General features: G+C 37.8%; 1 protein-coding gene across 2 annotated transcripts in view; it reads left to right on the forward strand.

Moving 5' to 3' along the window:
- The window catches only part of ATP6V1C1 (ATPase H+ transporting V1 subunit C1), a 48,324-nt gene that overhangs the window by 4,721 nt on the left and 28,405 nt on the right, over nucleotides 1-15,198 (forward strand). The window contains exons 2-3 of one of the 2 annotated variants that reach the window (XM_058698739.1): nucleotides 12,515-12,685; nucleotides 14,045-14,112. The exons of the other annotated variant lie outside the window; for it this stretch is intronic. Of the exons in view, the coding sequence (XP_058554722.1) occupies nucleotides 12,554-12,685; nucleotides 14,045-14,112 (200 nt within the window). The 5' untranslated portion in view covers nucleotides 12,515-12,553. The remainder of the gene's footprint in view (nucleotides 1-12,514; nucleotides 12,686-14,044; nucleotides 14,113-15,198) is intronic. 2 annotated transcript variants of the gene reach the window in all.

Here is a 15,198-nt window from a genome sequence, read left to right on the forward strand (position 1 = left end):
CTTGCGTTCCCAGCAAACTATATTCTTTTGTTGTTGTTTTCTTAAATTTCTTTTTCTAATGTTTACTATTTTTGAGAGAGAGAGAGAGAGAGGGAGACAGAGAGCAAGCAGGGAAGGGGCAGAGAGAGAGGGAGACACGGAATCTGAAGCAGGCTCCAGGCTCTGAGCTGCCAGCAGAGAGCCCCAATTGGGGCTCGAACCCATAAACTGTGAGATCATGATCTCAGCCAAAGTCAGATGTTTAACTGACTGAGCCGCCCAGGCACCCCCTGAAACCGATGTGTTTTTAAAGATATTTTAAGCAAGCTATCAGTGAATAGAAAGTTGTAAATTAAAACTGATAATAGGTGGAGTAACTTTACCATGAAAGCTTTTCTTTATGAAGCAGCCTATACTTTAGTGTTCCTGTATGAGTGCTACTGGCATTTTGGACAGGACTCTGTTGTCTGGCCTCCGTACGGGGAGAACCTAAAATGCTCCCGTATATTTCCAGACTCCTGGAGGAGAGAGGTACCATTTGCCTGCAAAACACATGTGGTGCTACCATTTATTTGTTGGACAGATACTTGCGTGCTTGTTAAGTGATAGGCACTCTGTTAGTTATTGGGGATCTAGAAGTTAAGAGTAGTATTTTAATAAGCTAGCATGTAAAATGTGTATAGCCGCTAGCTGTGTGATCTTGGGCACATAATTTCATTAACTGTTCTGTCGTTTTCTAGTGGGGGTGGTAGTAATATCTTCTTTGAGTTAAGCACAAAATTACTTAGCATACTGAAGTGGTTATCACATAGTGCATATTCAGTAAGTGGTTGTCACTACCAGTAAACAGAATCTCAAGCTTCTAGAGTGAAGAATGGGAGAAAACTAACATGTTGTAAGTCTGTAACTTGATGAATTTCAGGCTAGGATACGTTGTGTTGTAGATATAAGCATCTTCTGGCTGAACATGGTATTGTGGTCCATTCACGGTTACAAAATACCAGCCCAGGGTTGCTTGGCTGGTTCAGTCCATGGAGCATGTGACTCTTGATCTCAGGGTGTGAGTTTGAGCCCCGCATTGGGTGTGGAGCCTACTTAAAATAAAAATTAAAAAAAAAAAAAAACCCACCCCAAAGAAAAGGGAAATAACGTTTGGAAGCCATGAGTGTAGATTCAGGGATTCCCCTGGATTGGAAGGAATTGTTTGTTCCTTGGGTCATTGCTGAGTTGCATATGGCAGAGAGGAAGTCTCTAGGAGCTCAGAAGGTCCTGATGATTACTTTCAGTAATAGGTGTACAGTGCCCTCCTTGCCATGTCTAGCTGACCAGAAATTACAAGAAATTTTCCCTAACACAACCTAACACCACCCCCTCCCTAACCCTTCAGTGTTTAAGACAGATATCTATGCAAAAGGAAGGCTTGGCTCCTCTTCTTAAATTTATATATTTATTTTGAGAGAGAGGGAGAGAGAGAATTCCAAGCAGGCTCTGCACTGTCAGGATGGAGCCTGATGTGGGGCTTGAATTCATGAACCACAAGATCGTGGCCTGAGCCTTAAGTCGGACCCTTAACCGACTGAGCCACCCAGGCGCTGCCAATTTATTATTAATTTATTTTTTAGAGAGACAGCACATGTGGGAGAGAGGGGCTGAGGGAGAGACAGCACATGTGGGAGAGAGGGGCTGAGGGGGAGAGGGGGAGAGAGAATCTCAAGGAGGCTCCACGCTCAGCCTGACACGGGTGAGGTGACCCACGACCCATGGTTGATCCCATGACCCTCAGATCATGAGCTGAGCCAAAATCAAGAGTGGGGTGCTCAACTGTCTGAGACACCCAGGCGCCCCAGGCTTGGCTTTTACGAATTGTTTCTAGCCAACTGAAATAAAAAAGATGATCATTTATAAACTATGTCTATTAAAGATGAAATTGTCTTCCATCTTTAAATGTATTTATGGCATGAAATTCAGGTAGTCTAATGGGATTATAGAACAATTTTAAATACTTTAGTTGAAAACAGAAAAAAGCAAAAATTAAGGCTTATTTAAAGAAATATGTTCTGACAGTTTTTAAGTTTCATTCTGTATGAGTCATGAGACTACTCCTTGAAAGGTAAAATTCCCCTTTTAGTTACTAGAAACTTTTAAACAAGTTTTATTACCAGTAAGCCAAGCCCTTCCCACAATCTCAAGATGGTTCTGTTTTGAAGAGTAGAATTTTAACATTCAAAGAGGAAAAAGTTGTTATTTTTTCTTTTTAATTTTTTTTAATGTTTATTTTTGAGAGAGAGAGTGTGTGTGAGCAGGGGAGGGACAGAGAGAGAGGGAGACATAGAATCTGAAGCAGGCTCCAGACTCTGAGCTGTCCGCACAGAGCCCCATGCAGGGCTCAAACCCACAAACTGTGAGATCATGACCGAGCTGAAGTCAGATGCTTAACCGACTGAGCTATCCAGGTGCCCCCCATTTAAAAAAAATTTTTTTTAATTTTATTATATAATTTATTAGTTTTTAAAACCACAGTTGGAAGGCTATGTGATATTTCTCTGACATCCAAGGTGTTTCTTCTCGTGCTTATTGAAATCGGCACTTTATTTAGTAAACCTGTATTCTCAAGGACTGAAAAGGAGGTGGTTTTGCATGTAGACCACTTGCAGTCTCATTGCAAAAATTTATTTACTGTGAAAGGTGGTTGCATTTCAAAGATTAACATATTGTTTTCTGAAAGAGTTAAAGTCAGTTCAGTGTTGGAGCACTTACAGGGGTGCTATATTTTCTGTGATTGCCCCTAAGTTGGGTCAGGCTCACACCTTCAAAAAGAAATGCTAGCAGCTCTCTGTTTGAGCTTATTATCCCCACCATTTATGTTGTGATAGTTATTGCTTTACTGTTTTTGTTTTATATTCAAGTGAATTGTGGTAGGAAAATAATCCACGGCCTTCAGATTCCCAGCAATGGGTTGATAACAGTAAATAGTCTCAGAGCTTTGCACCCAGGTTTTCCTTTCTTCTCTCCTTTCTTCCATTTTGAAAAATAATTGCTACTGCTTTTTTTTTTTAATGTTTATTTTTGAGAGAGGGAGAGTGCAAGCAGGGGAGGGGCAGAGAGAGAAGGAGACAGGCTCCAAAGCTGGCTTTTTGCTGACAACAGAGAGCCTGATGTGGTGCTTGAACCCATGAACCGTTAGATGACGACCTGAGCCGAAGTCAGTCAGTCAACTGACTGAGCCGCCAGGCGCCCCACTGTTTGTTTTTTGTTTCTTTGTTTTTAAAAGCAGCATACTTACTGCAGTCAGACAATATAGAAGTATTTTAAAAATTTGATCAGTGTTTCTCTTGTGTTTCCACTGGATGCTGCCTTGATTTTTCTTTTTTATCTTGTCATCTGGATTAAATTTCCCTCCCACCCCTAGCTACACACACAGACCTACCTACTCATACAGACCTGCGTGCTCAAAATTGTAAGCTCCTTCACGATAGGGAGTTCATTTTATTTGTTTTGCTTCTTAGATCCTACTACGGTTCTGGAAACTTAAGCACCCACAACGTTTGGTGAGATAAATGATATGATCCTAAATTGAAAACAATTACAGTCAAGCAAGAGACATGTGACAAAACACAAAATAGATGTCTGCTTTAATGCAGTTAGTTAATTACATGGTTCTAAATGGGTTGAGGGAGAACATACTGAGGGGGACATACTGGTTTGGTATTATAATAATGGTTTTAGTGCATGGTTGGGTGTAGTTGGGGAAATCTTTCATGAAGGGAAGTTTGAATTGATTTAAACAGGAAAGGAGTTGTTTTGTGCAAAATGGACTGAGCGGAGGCAAGTAGAAAGAGGACTAAAGGTAGGCAGGCCTGAGGACAAGATTGATAGAGTTCAGGAAGATTGTGAAGATAAAGTAGAAAAACTCAGACAAGGACATCAGTAGTGATGACAGTGAAGACTGGCAGATTTGAGTTTTATTTCCAGGAAAGAAGCAAAGTAGGGGCAGACATTTTTGCGAGTTAATCAGCCTTCTGTCGTCTACAGTAATTTTTTTAGAGTTGGAAAAATTTTTTAAGGAGAAGTTTTGGGAATGAATCTGGATTCTACACTGTGGTCAAAGAAAGGACTTTTATGTAGGGCGTTTAAAATCCTCTGTATGCTGTCCTTCATAAATTAAGTAAAAGTTTGCATTTCTTGAGCAAAGTAAGAGTTTACTCAGATTTTGTTTTGTTCTGTACTTGATATCATATTGCTTTTCACATTTTAAGCTTATAACCTGCCATGGAAAGCATGCAAAAAGTGGGTTTCTAAACTCCACAGAACAAAAATCCATTTCTGTGTTATAGAACTAGCAATACTGTATGATTCTTGATGGTATGACATTTAGCCATCTTATTAAAGAATATCTACCATTTTTTTAATAACATTCACCATATAATCAGTATGCAATCCACTACTTAATCACGGAAATGCCTATTTTAGGACAGTGGTTCTGAAACCGGAGTGATCACCTGAATTACCTGAGGGATGTAACAAGAATATTAAAAAAAAAAAAAAAATTCTTGGATCTCACCCTGTATAGATTAACGGAATAGAGGAGGAGAAAGGGATCTTGGATATCGTATCCAGTCCTCTCATTTTACAAATGAAGAAACTTACACAGACAGTGATAAGCAGAACTGGAATTAGATTTCAGGTGTTCATATTTTCAGTGCAGTGCTCTGGCCATTACATTGTGCTTCCTGAAGTTGGCATTTGGGTTTTCTCTGGCTGTAATTTCCAGTGAGATAAAAGGATTGCTTACCAACCTTGATCTCATGCTTCAGACGTAACTATTACTAACCAGCATTGCCCTTTTGTATTATCTCCAGGGTTCATTGTTACCATGCCATTTAGTGGTCTCTAAACTTTTACATGATTTCAAGTGTGAGGATACTGCCTTTTTAAATAAATTGTATTGGGTGTACACGCGTGTGTGTGTTCACATATAGTACTTCATTATTGAAAACTTAGGAAACAGGAATGTATAGGAAGAATGAGAACATTTATTATTCACTCCCAAGAGATAATCTTTAACAGTTTCTTTATAATTTAATGTTCACATGTACATACATCCTTTCCTTTCTTTAAGTTGGGATAGCTGGGACATGTGTACATTTTTATGGCTTTTGATAAATATTGAAACTGCCTTCTAGAAATTGTCTCTTTTTAAGCACAAAACTTTTTGGTCTTTCAGGTATTATATAGTTATTTTAGATTGAGGAGAAAGTACTAATAGCAAGTTATTATGTCTTTTTAATGGTTTTAAATGAATTTGTTTCATCAATCATGTCGGCATGCCATACATTTCGGAAGTAATAACATGTATGAATGTGTGGGACATTAATTCAAGCCCCATGTGTTCTTTTTTTTTTTTTAACAAAAATGAACAATTTCTCCCCATATTACTAAAGCAATACATTTTCATTGTTGTGTTCACAGTATTACTACAGTCAGCTTAAACTTGTTAACATTTCTCAAGTTCATTGTTGTTACTCCTGCTTTCTATTGAGTGTTAAAACACTGCTGAGAGAGGCTGGAAGGTTGTGGCTGGATCCCTACATAGAAACAAACAGATAACTTATAACAAAAACTGATGAACAGTCTATACAACAAAACTAGATGAGACTTCAGTTTTTGGCCATGATGGATCTTCTGGTACCATACTTACTTTCTTACCATGAACAACTAGGAAACTGGACAAAATGTATGAAAAAATTCTTCCAAATATTGGACAACAGGTAGTATTTGAACTGAGAGACTGGAAACAAATGAAGCGAGATCCATAGTTCCTCTGCTTTCTACTTGGAATTGCTTTCTGTCTGGAGTCACTCTTTAGATCATGGTCTCAGAAGGAAAAAACCAAGTAAAGCATGTTGGTCTTGCTGAATTGAGGAGACTGGAGTTGGGGAACACTTACCTGGCTGGAAGTTGCAGATCATATTGTCAGAAAGGAGGGAGCCAGACAGAAAAAACACCAAAAATTTGTATAGAGGTCTCTGTAGGAGGCTCAGCAAAGAATGACTAGAGAGCTTTAAGTGGAACAATATCCAGGGCACATGGGGCTGGGAAGTGTTTGAATACCTAGGGCATTCGCTAGAATCCCCAGAAAGACCTTAGTAGTAGAGCTTAATTAGCTTTAGACACATTCTAACAAAGTTTAAAAATAAGCCTCCAGTGTATTATGCTAATTCTCAAGTACCTGTCAGAAGAGAGTACAACATTCTTATTAGACGACAAAATCCAGTGATTGGCAATGTAACATTGTGAATTAGTGATCTAACAGAAAACGGAACATAATGATAAAAATGAAAGGCTTTTGAAAATGGGACTTAGCTGAAAAATACATCTAAAGAGAAAAATTCACTTTGTGAGATGAATAGCAGATACTCTAAAGAAAAGTTCAGCAAACTAGAAGATAGAGCAAGAGTATACCCAAACTGAAGCATAGAAAACAACTGAAAAAAAAATGAATCAAAGCTTTTTGACCTGTGGGACAGTATTAGGTGGTTTAATGTGTGACTTTTGTATCAAGAGAAGAGAAAGGGAAGCAGAAAAAAAATTTGAAGAAGAAGATGGATGGGATTTTTTCACATTTGATGAAAAGTAAACACAGATTCAGGAAGCTCAGTGAAGTCTAAGCTGGATAAACCCTTGTGACCATGGAATAGGCAAAATTTTCTTATGCCACAGAAAGCATATATTATGGGGAAAAAGTTGGTAAATTAGACATCAGAATTGATAAGTTGAAAGCACTGAGTGAGCGCATATAACACCTGGAGTTTGCATACCTTTCTGATGGCCTGTCTGCTTGGGAAAACCGTTTGGCGCCTTCTTACGAAGTTAAACATACGCTAATCCTTCAGCTCTGGAATTCCACTTCTTGATGTTTAAGAGAAATGAAAATATATTTTCAAAAAAAGATTTGTCGTGGAATGTTTATAGCACCTTTGTTGTCAATGGCTCCAAAGCAGAAAGTCTAAATATCCCTCAACATGTGAATAGATCAGCAAACCACAGTACATTCATGCAATGAATTAATAAGCAGTAAAGCAGAATGTACTGCTGTTGATACAACATGGACAAATACGAAAGACTTGCTGAGCAAAAGGAGTCCGATACCGGAGAGTACATGATGTATTTTCATTTACAGCAAACTTCTGGATTAGGCAGAGCTGTCGTATGACCGCAGATCAGCATCTGCCCAGGGCTGGCAGTGCAGTAGGAGTTGACTGGGACTGGGTGTGGGGGAAGGCTTTGGGACAAAAGAGATGTTTTAAATCTTGGTTGTGGTAGTGGTTACACAGGTGTATACGTTTGTCAACAACTCATGAAACTTTATATTTTCATAAAGTTGATTTTTAAAAATATAAGGGAAGTGAAGGGAGCTAATCAGTAATAAACCAGATATTTTAACTAGATCATCTCATTTAATCCTCACAGTTATTTATTCATTCACAAATATTCAGTAGGTACTTTTTGAGGTTCTACATACTGGCCTCTGTGCCAGGTACTGAGTTGTGAGCAAAAATTATCATGGTTTCCACCAACTCTAATGGGCAGTTTATTTGGAAGAAAGACTTGAATAAAAAGTGTCCCTCAGGGAAACACTAAAAAGAAGGTGCTATGAGAGCATATAACATATTTATCTGTAGCATATAATATATACTGTCACAATGTATGATATCCATTCTGTGGTGTATCTCATATGAGGTACTTTCTGTGCCTTGGTTACTTTGCAACTACTACCCATCTGATAAGGTTGTTTTAAACATACTAAATGAGTTAATATATATGAAGTGTTTTTATTGGTGCTAGGAGATAGGAAGTGCCCAGTAAGTATTGGCTGTTACCTTGATGACATTTGACAGTTCTAATTGTCTAATGTATACCTGTAATAACCCAGGGAACACTGGAGTAGGAAGAGGTTTAGGGGAAGACATGAATTTGACTAAAAACACTGGGTTTTAGATGTTTTTGAGGCCTCCAGGTGGAGAGGTCTTGTAGTTAGTTGAGGAGGCTTGTTGGGTATGGCTCTGGATGCAGCAGAGGAGTCTGAGCTGGAGGTAAAAATTTGAGAGAGTTCATCTAGCCTGGAATTGTCTTGTTATAGATAACATCCTCAAGAGAAAAATTGTATGCACATGTTTATACCCACATGTAACAGAGGGAGTCAGACCTAGGTCTGAGTCTTGAGGAATTCCAACATTTGATTAGGGTACCTTTTAATTTTCCCTTTTGTTAAACATATGATTCATGTGTATTTATGCCTGACTTCCAATATGCAAGATGAAAAAAGGGAAATGATTAGGAATAAAAACAGAAGTCATTTGAAGTGTTCAGAGGAGATGGAAATGTCTAGGTTCTTGATGAGAAGATAACCAGTGGACACCCAGTTTTGACTGTTTCAGTGCAGCTGAGAGAAAAGGGGAAATGTGTTTAACAATACAATTTCATTTAAGATATATGTATATTCATCTGCAAAGATAAATTTTATACGGAGCTGAGCTTAAAGTTTTTTAAATTTGAAGGAAAAAAAAATTTTTTTTAATTAAGTAGGCTCTGTTCCCAGTGTGGGGCTTGAACTCAACGACCCCAAGATCAAGAGTCACATGCTCTCCCAACTGAGCCAGCCAGGCGTCCCTCAAGGAGAAATTATTTTATGTGACTTGTGTCCACAGGGTAACGGTGGACATTGTTCAAAAACAGAACAAAAGGAATTTTGCATAAGACTTACTGATGCTGTTCTCAAAGGCAATTCTTAGGTTCATCATTTTGTTGATTCCTTCCAACAGTTGTGTGAAGAGATTTATAGCATTCCACAGATGAGGAAACTGAGGGAATAGAGTCAGGAGTTTAACTCTTAATGGGACTCTAAAGTTTGTGCTGTTTTTCTCTTTTTAAATTTAATTAAATTTAAATTCGATCTCCATATCTCTTGAAACTATTTTTTTTTTTTGCTTTTCTGTTTGGAGGTATCATTGTTCCTTTAGGAGCTAGGATAGTTGGGGTGCTGGGCGTTGCTGTTTCAGACATCAACATCATCATTCTGATGATCCTAGATGAAAAGAAAAGGGAAGGGAAGCTCGATTTATTTAGAATTCCTTGGGCCTACCGGTTGCTTGGAGCCCAGAAGGAAGCAGGACAAAAGGGTTTAAGGTTACACGTGGATTTCTTCAAATAGCGGAGCTCATGTGGGTCTGAGTGCGGAACATTTTCTTCTAGTATGACACAATAGAGAGTACATAGCCTTTTACAGTCAAACTCCATGGTATTTGAACCCCACTTTCCACTCATGTGGTCTTGGTAAATGAGAACCTCTCCCAAGTATTACTACCTACCTCATAGGGCTGTCATGAGAATTAAATGAGATAGCATATGAGATGTGTATAGCATAATACCAAACATAGAGAACACCTTTTCCTCCTCATATCCAAACAGTTAGGCCCTAGAGAGGGCTCCAGTTAAAAATGGAATTAGAGTACTTTGTATAAGTTTCCTAGACATTTCCTTTTTCTTTTTTTTTTTTTTTTTAACCAATCTCAAACTTATGATTTCTGGTGGCTAAGTGTGGGGCTCAAACTTATGACTTGGAGATCAAGAGTTACATGCTCCATTGACTGAGCCAGCAGGTACCTCTTTCCTAGACATTTCTAGACTCTACTTTTGTTTAGAATCATCGTGACATTATTTTATGTGGTCCTGATAATAGCTCAGTGAAATAGGATAGGGCAGTTATTTATAGATGAAAAATGGGGTTCTTTTTCTTATTTTTTGAAATACTTTGGAAACCTGTTGGATAAAAAAGATTTTCTAGAACTCTAAATGGTATGATAGTGACATCTACTGTAATAGCTCATATTATTACAGTCTTTGAAGAAGCTGCACTTTGGATAATTTTAAAATATCAGAAAGAACTTATTGATTTAATCCCTGCTATTTTGGAAGGGAGAGGAGGTATAAAATGTCATCAGATACACTTTAACAAAACTGCTTGTATAAATAATTATAATAAAACCTCAGATTTCCCAAAACTACCATCATGTAGAAGATCTGGATTAGTAAAAGAGGTTTAAAGATGTTATGGAATTCTCTGATCAACTTAGAATTTTAAAGTTTAAGGTAGTGCTATGACTGGTGTTTGGGCTAAAAAAAACTAGATTTGATAAGTGCAAGAATATTAGATGGAGGAGACCAGAGAAGGGGAAAAGCCAGAGCCAAAGTTGCCAAAGGCAAATGAAAGGATAGCAAGGTTTGGAGCAGCTTAGGTGAGGTGACTCGGGTTAGGGGAAGACAGGAAAGCAGGAGATAGAACCACAACATTTCATCAGGAATTTAAAGAGCAACTTACTGAGATGGACTCTGGAGTTAATACAAGTGTAGCCCAAGCTCTTACCTTTACAATATTATGCAGTTAGAGTTCCTGAATATGTTGACCCTGAAGTATTTCTTGACAAAAAATTCCAAGACATCAGGAAGGTTTTTGTTCAATATATTACTATACTTGGTCATAACACAATATGAACAGACTAGAAAGCATCTTGACTAGTTTTAAAACAGAAAAGTTGTGCTTGGGGGATCAACATGGTAACAAGACTATTCTCTGGATATTCTGTTTGAGAGTCCATTAAAATTTATAAATTTGCTAAACATTGTTTTATTTTATTGTGAAGTAATTACATTCTTGTAACAGTTAAAAATACTTAATTTTGAAATATTTCAAGTATGCAGAAAAGTTCAAATACTTTAGATTAACAGACATCCGTGTACCTACTACCCAGATTTAACAGTTATTAACATTGTACCATATTTTCCCTAGATATTTTTATTTTATTTTTTAAAATATTTATTTGTTTTGAGAGAGAGCACCAGCAGGGGAGGGGCAGAGAGAGAGAGAATCCCAAGGAGGCTCCATGCGTGGAGCCGGACATGGACCTCGATCCCACGACCCTGTGATCATGACCTGAGCTGAAATCAAGTCGGTCACCCAACCGACTGAGCCATCCAGGTGCTCCACCCCATTTTTATTTTTATTTTATTTTTTTGTTTTTTTAATACTTCTTTTTTGAGAGAGAGACAGAATGTGAGTGGGCAAGGGACAGAGAGAGAGGGAGACACAGAATCCTAAGCCAGCTCCAGGCTCTGAGCTGACAGCAGAGTCCAATGTGGGACTCAAACTCGCGAACCATGAGATCATGACCTGAGCTGCAGTCGGATGCTTAACTGACCGGGCCATGCAGGTGCCCCTAAAACATTTAAAACAGTACCTGGTATGTAGAAGATCTGTATAAACAGAAATTGGAAAAAGATAAAGTATATAGAATGGCATCTGTGTTCACTTTCAATTGTGTAATGACTGCCTAGGAGTACCTTAATTACAATTCTAAAAATAGGATGAGTGAAGTTATGAAGTTAATAAATGAGTGAAGTTATGAAGTTAATAAAAGTCCATTATGATTATTCTACTTTATATTTTAAAGTAAATTTAAATTTACAAAGTCCTTTCACATTTGATACATGATTTTGTTATCAGGACACCTTTGTAAGGTAGTTCTTTCCTATTCGGGAGAGTGTCAACAGTGACTGGTAGTAGAAAGTTTATGGTGGTCCTAATGAAGACATATTCAAGTAGAAATAATGGTGCGGTAATATTTTCATTTTTAGGAGCTTGTGTGCTTTACCTACTTAGATTCTGAATAGATTTGGCTCTGGACTTTTATTTTTCCACGTGGGAGGGAAGGAGAGAGATTGTATAAGAGGGTTGGTTGTGTCTTAATGGAACTGCCTGGAGAGGGAGGTCCACAGCCTCTCACTTAGATCCAATAGTGTACCACCCCCAGCCCCCGCCCTGTTATATTTTTAAGTGTAAGGCCAATTGGGAAGATTGTTTTGCAAATTCGTAAAGTTTGATGGCAGCTAACTGTATGCCAGGGATGTGAGGAGATTCCCTTAGGTTGAATATGGGTTAAAATTAATAACTAATTTGGCTAACTTCGTAGGATTTGCTAAGCCAGATGTGACAAATTTATTTGGTGGCTTCTGTTCAAGTGCATTGATTCAGTTCCTTCTCAAAGGTAAAAGTTATGCATGTTTTAAAATGTCCTATTTTGGTTTTTTGTTTTAAAAGTTTAAGATTAGCCTGTAAATTTGTGATTCTTCCTACTGCTTTTGTGGAATGAGACCTTTGGTGGCTGGTATTTTCCGTAGTTGCACCTCTTCGAATAATTCCCATTTTAGAATGTTACTTTGTAATTAAAAAAAAAAAATTAGATACTAAATGTGTTAGGTTTTTATCATCTTTTTTCCCCCTAGTGTCATAAATAAATCCCCTTTTCCCATTTATGTGGATTTACTTCAGGTAGGTACATTTGACTCTGCTTGGGATCAGCTGCCAATGCTGGATTCGTTTTGAAAAAGGTTAATATTTATCACTGATCCTGTGACTCTGAAATACTTTAGAAACAAATGGCATTGAAGGTATTTTTTGTTGTTTTGTTTTACCTTTCAGAGTCCCTTTTGATTTGGAAAGAAACACTTGGTAACAAATATGACTGAGTTCTGGCTTATATCTGCTCCTGGGGAGAAAACATGTCAGCAAACATGGGAGAAATTGCATGCAGCAACTACGAAGAACAATAATCTTGCTATTACTTCAAAATTTAACATTCCTGACTTAAAGGTAAAACGGCATGGTGCAAAGTAGTGCATGAGTTCATTGTGAAGAGAACAGTTGTCTTTGCTTACATTTTGGTAGAAATTAGAGATCTGGGTTCCTTCAAAAGAAAAAAAAGCTCATTTCTAGCCATTGGCATAATTGAAAACTTATCTTGTTCTTTCTAATCTTCAGATTTTGTTTTTTTGATTTTCTCTCGGTCTTTAAAATTTTTTTAATGTTTATTTACTTTAAATAAATAAACATTTATTTATGTTTATTTATTATGTTTATTTTTTATTTATGTTTATTTATTATGTTTATTATATAAACTCCTCTGAGAAGAGACAGAGGAGTGAACGGGGGAGGGGCAGAGAGTGAGGGAGACACAGAATCTGAAGCAGGTTCCAGGCTCTGAGCAGTCAGCACAGAGCCCGACGCGGGGCTCGAACTCACAGACCGCGAGATCATGACCTGAGCCGAAGTTGGACGCTTAACCGGCTGAGCCACCCGGGAGCCCCTCTAATCTTCACATTTTAAATAATGAGGAACTTGAGATTTTAGAAGTAAACTACCAAAGTGAATAACATTTTTCTAAACTTTTGTGCTTTTCTAAATTGTAATTTGAATTGTAATGAGAAATGTTATGAAAATATTTGATATATTATATTCACATATATCTTCAGAAGTGAAAAATCTTAGTAATATACTTCAATATCACAGCAAACCCAGTTTTTTGTTATTAAATTCATGCAAGTTTCAGTAATGTTGTAAACGTTTTACCATTAGACCTCTTTAATCATACTTTGCAGGTCTACCTTAGTTATTTATTGTGGTTAATTTATTTAATAATTATTGAAGGTCTGTAACCTAGCAGCCTCAAAGGGAAGCAGGTTATCAGTAATTTTACAGAATGGAAAAATCACAGTATTTTTATTTTGCTGGGTAACTTAGCAGGTAGTTATATAGAGCATTCATTTAAGAAATAACTTGAAATTACTGGTTCTTCGTATTTTGGGAGTTACGAATTCCTTTGAGACACTGATAGTCATGGACCCCTCCCTATTTAAGAGCTGCTGCTGTAAACCATGACTTCAAATGGTCCACCCATCACTGGGCAGTAGAAGCAGACGCATAGGCCTGCCATTGCAGAATCTTCACCTCTTAAATGCTGGCTGTACCCATGAATTAGAGGATTATCCCGTGCATATAAATACCTTTGAAATGTCTGGCAAACTTTTTTAACCACACTTGCACATCATGAAATAAAATACGGAAAACTTAGGATTTATGGGCCCTTCAAATCAAGATGTTGTATCACCTTGTTAAAAAAAAAAATGGCAGGGGATGAAACCTAAGTAGTAAAATGCTGTATTTCCCTTCTAGGTTGGCACACTGGATGTCTTGGTTGGTTTGTCGGATGAACTGGCTAAACTGGATGCATTTGTAGAAGGGTAATGTATTTATATGCATTGACTAGAGCAAAATGAGTCACTGTTCTCAGGCTACCTGGACTTTGGGTTTATTATCACATGTATAGTCTACTTATTGGAATGGTTTTAGAAGATGCTGACTCTTGGGCGCCTGGGTGGCTCAGTCAGTTAAGCGTCTGACTCTTGATTTCAGCTCAGGTCATCATCTCACGGTTGGTGAGGTTGAACCCCATGTGGAGCTCTGCGCTGACAGCATGGAGCCTGCTTGGGATTCTCTCTCCCTCTCTCTCTGACCCTCCCCTCCCCTCTCTTTCTCTCAAAATAAATAAAAATAAATAAATAATAATAATTTAATTTAATGCTAATAAGTAATTTATTTAAATAAATAAAATAATAAAAGAAAATGATGACTCTTTTCTTTATAAATCACCTTTATGAAAGTACATTTTATATACAATAAAATATACCTGTTTGAAGTATGAAAATGGTGACTATCTTTAATATTTTTATTGAGATATAACTTACATACCATGCGATTCACCTGTTTAAAGCGTACAACGTGTACCTTTTAAGTGTACAGTGATTTCTAGAATAGTCGTAGAGTTGTGCAGCCATCGCCAGTCAGTCACAGTACATCTTCATCACTCTCCCACTACCACCATCACAGACATCCTATTCCTTGCCTCCCCTTACCCCCTGCCCACTTTCTGGCGCTACAGATTTGCTTATTCTAGACATTTCGTGTAAATGAAATCCTTTAGGGGCGCCTGGGTGGCGCAGTCGGTTAAGCGTCCGACTTCAGCCAGGTCACGATCTCGCGGTCCGTGAGTTCGAGCCCCGCGTCAGGCTCTGGGCTGACGGCTCGGAGCCTGGAGCCTGTTTCCGATTCTGTGTCTCCCTCTCTCTCTGCCCCTCCCCCGTTCATGCTCTGTCTCTCTCTGTCCCAAAAATAAATAAAAAAAAAAACGTTGAAAAAAAAAAAAATTTTTAAAAAATAAATGAAATCCTTTAATACGTGATCTCTTGTGACTGGCTTCTCTTCCTTGGCATAATGTTTCACGATTCATCCATGTTGTAGCGCATATTGGTATTTCATTTCTTTTTACC

The sequence above is a fragment of the Neofelis nebulosa genome, chromosome 14, assembly GCF_028018385.1.
Source record: "Neofelis nebulosa isolate mNeoNeb1 chromosome 14, mNeoNeb1.pri, whole genome shotgun sequence".
Taxonomy (NCBI): domain Eukaryota; kingdom Metazoa; phylum Chordata; class Mammalia; order Carnivora; family Felidae; genus Neofelis; species Neofelis nebulosa.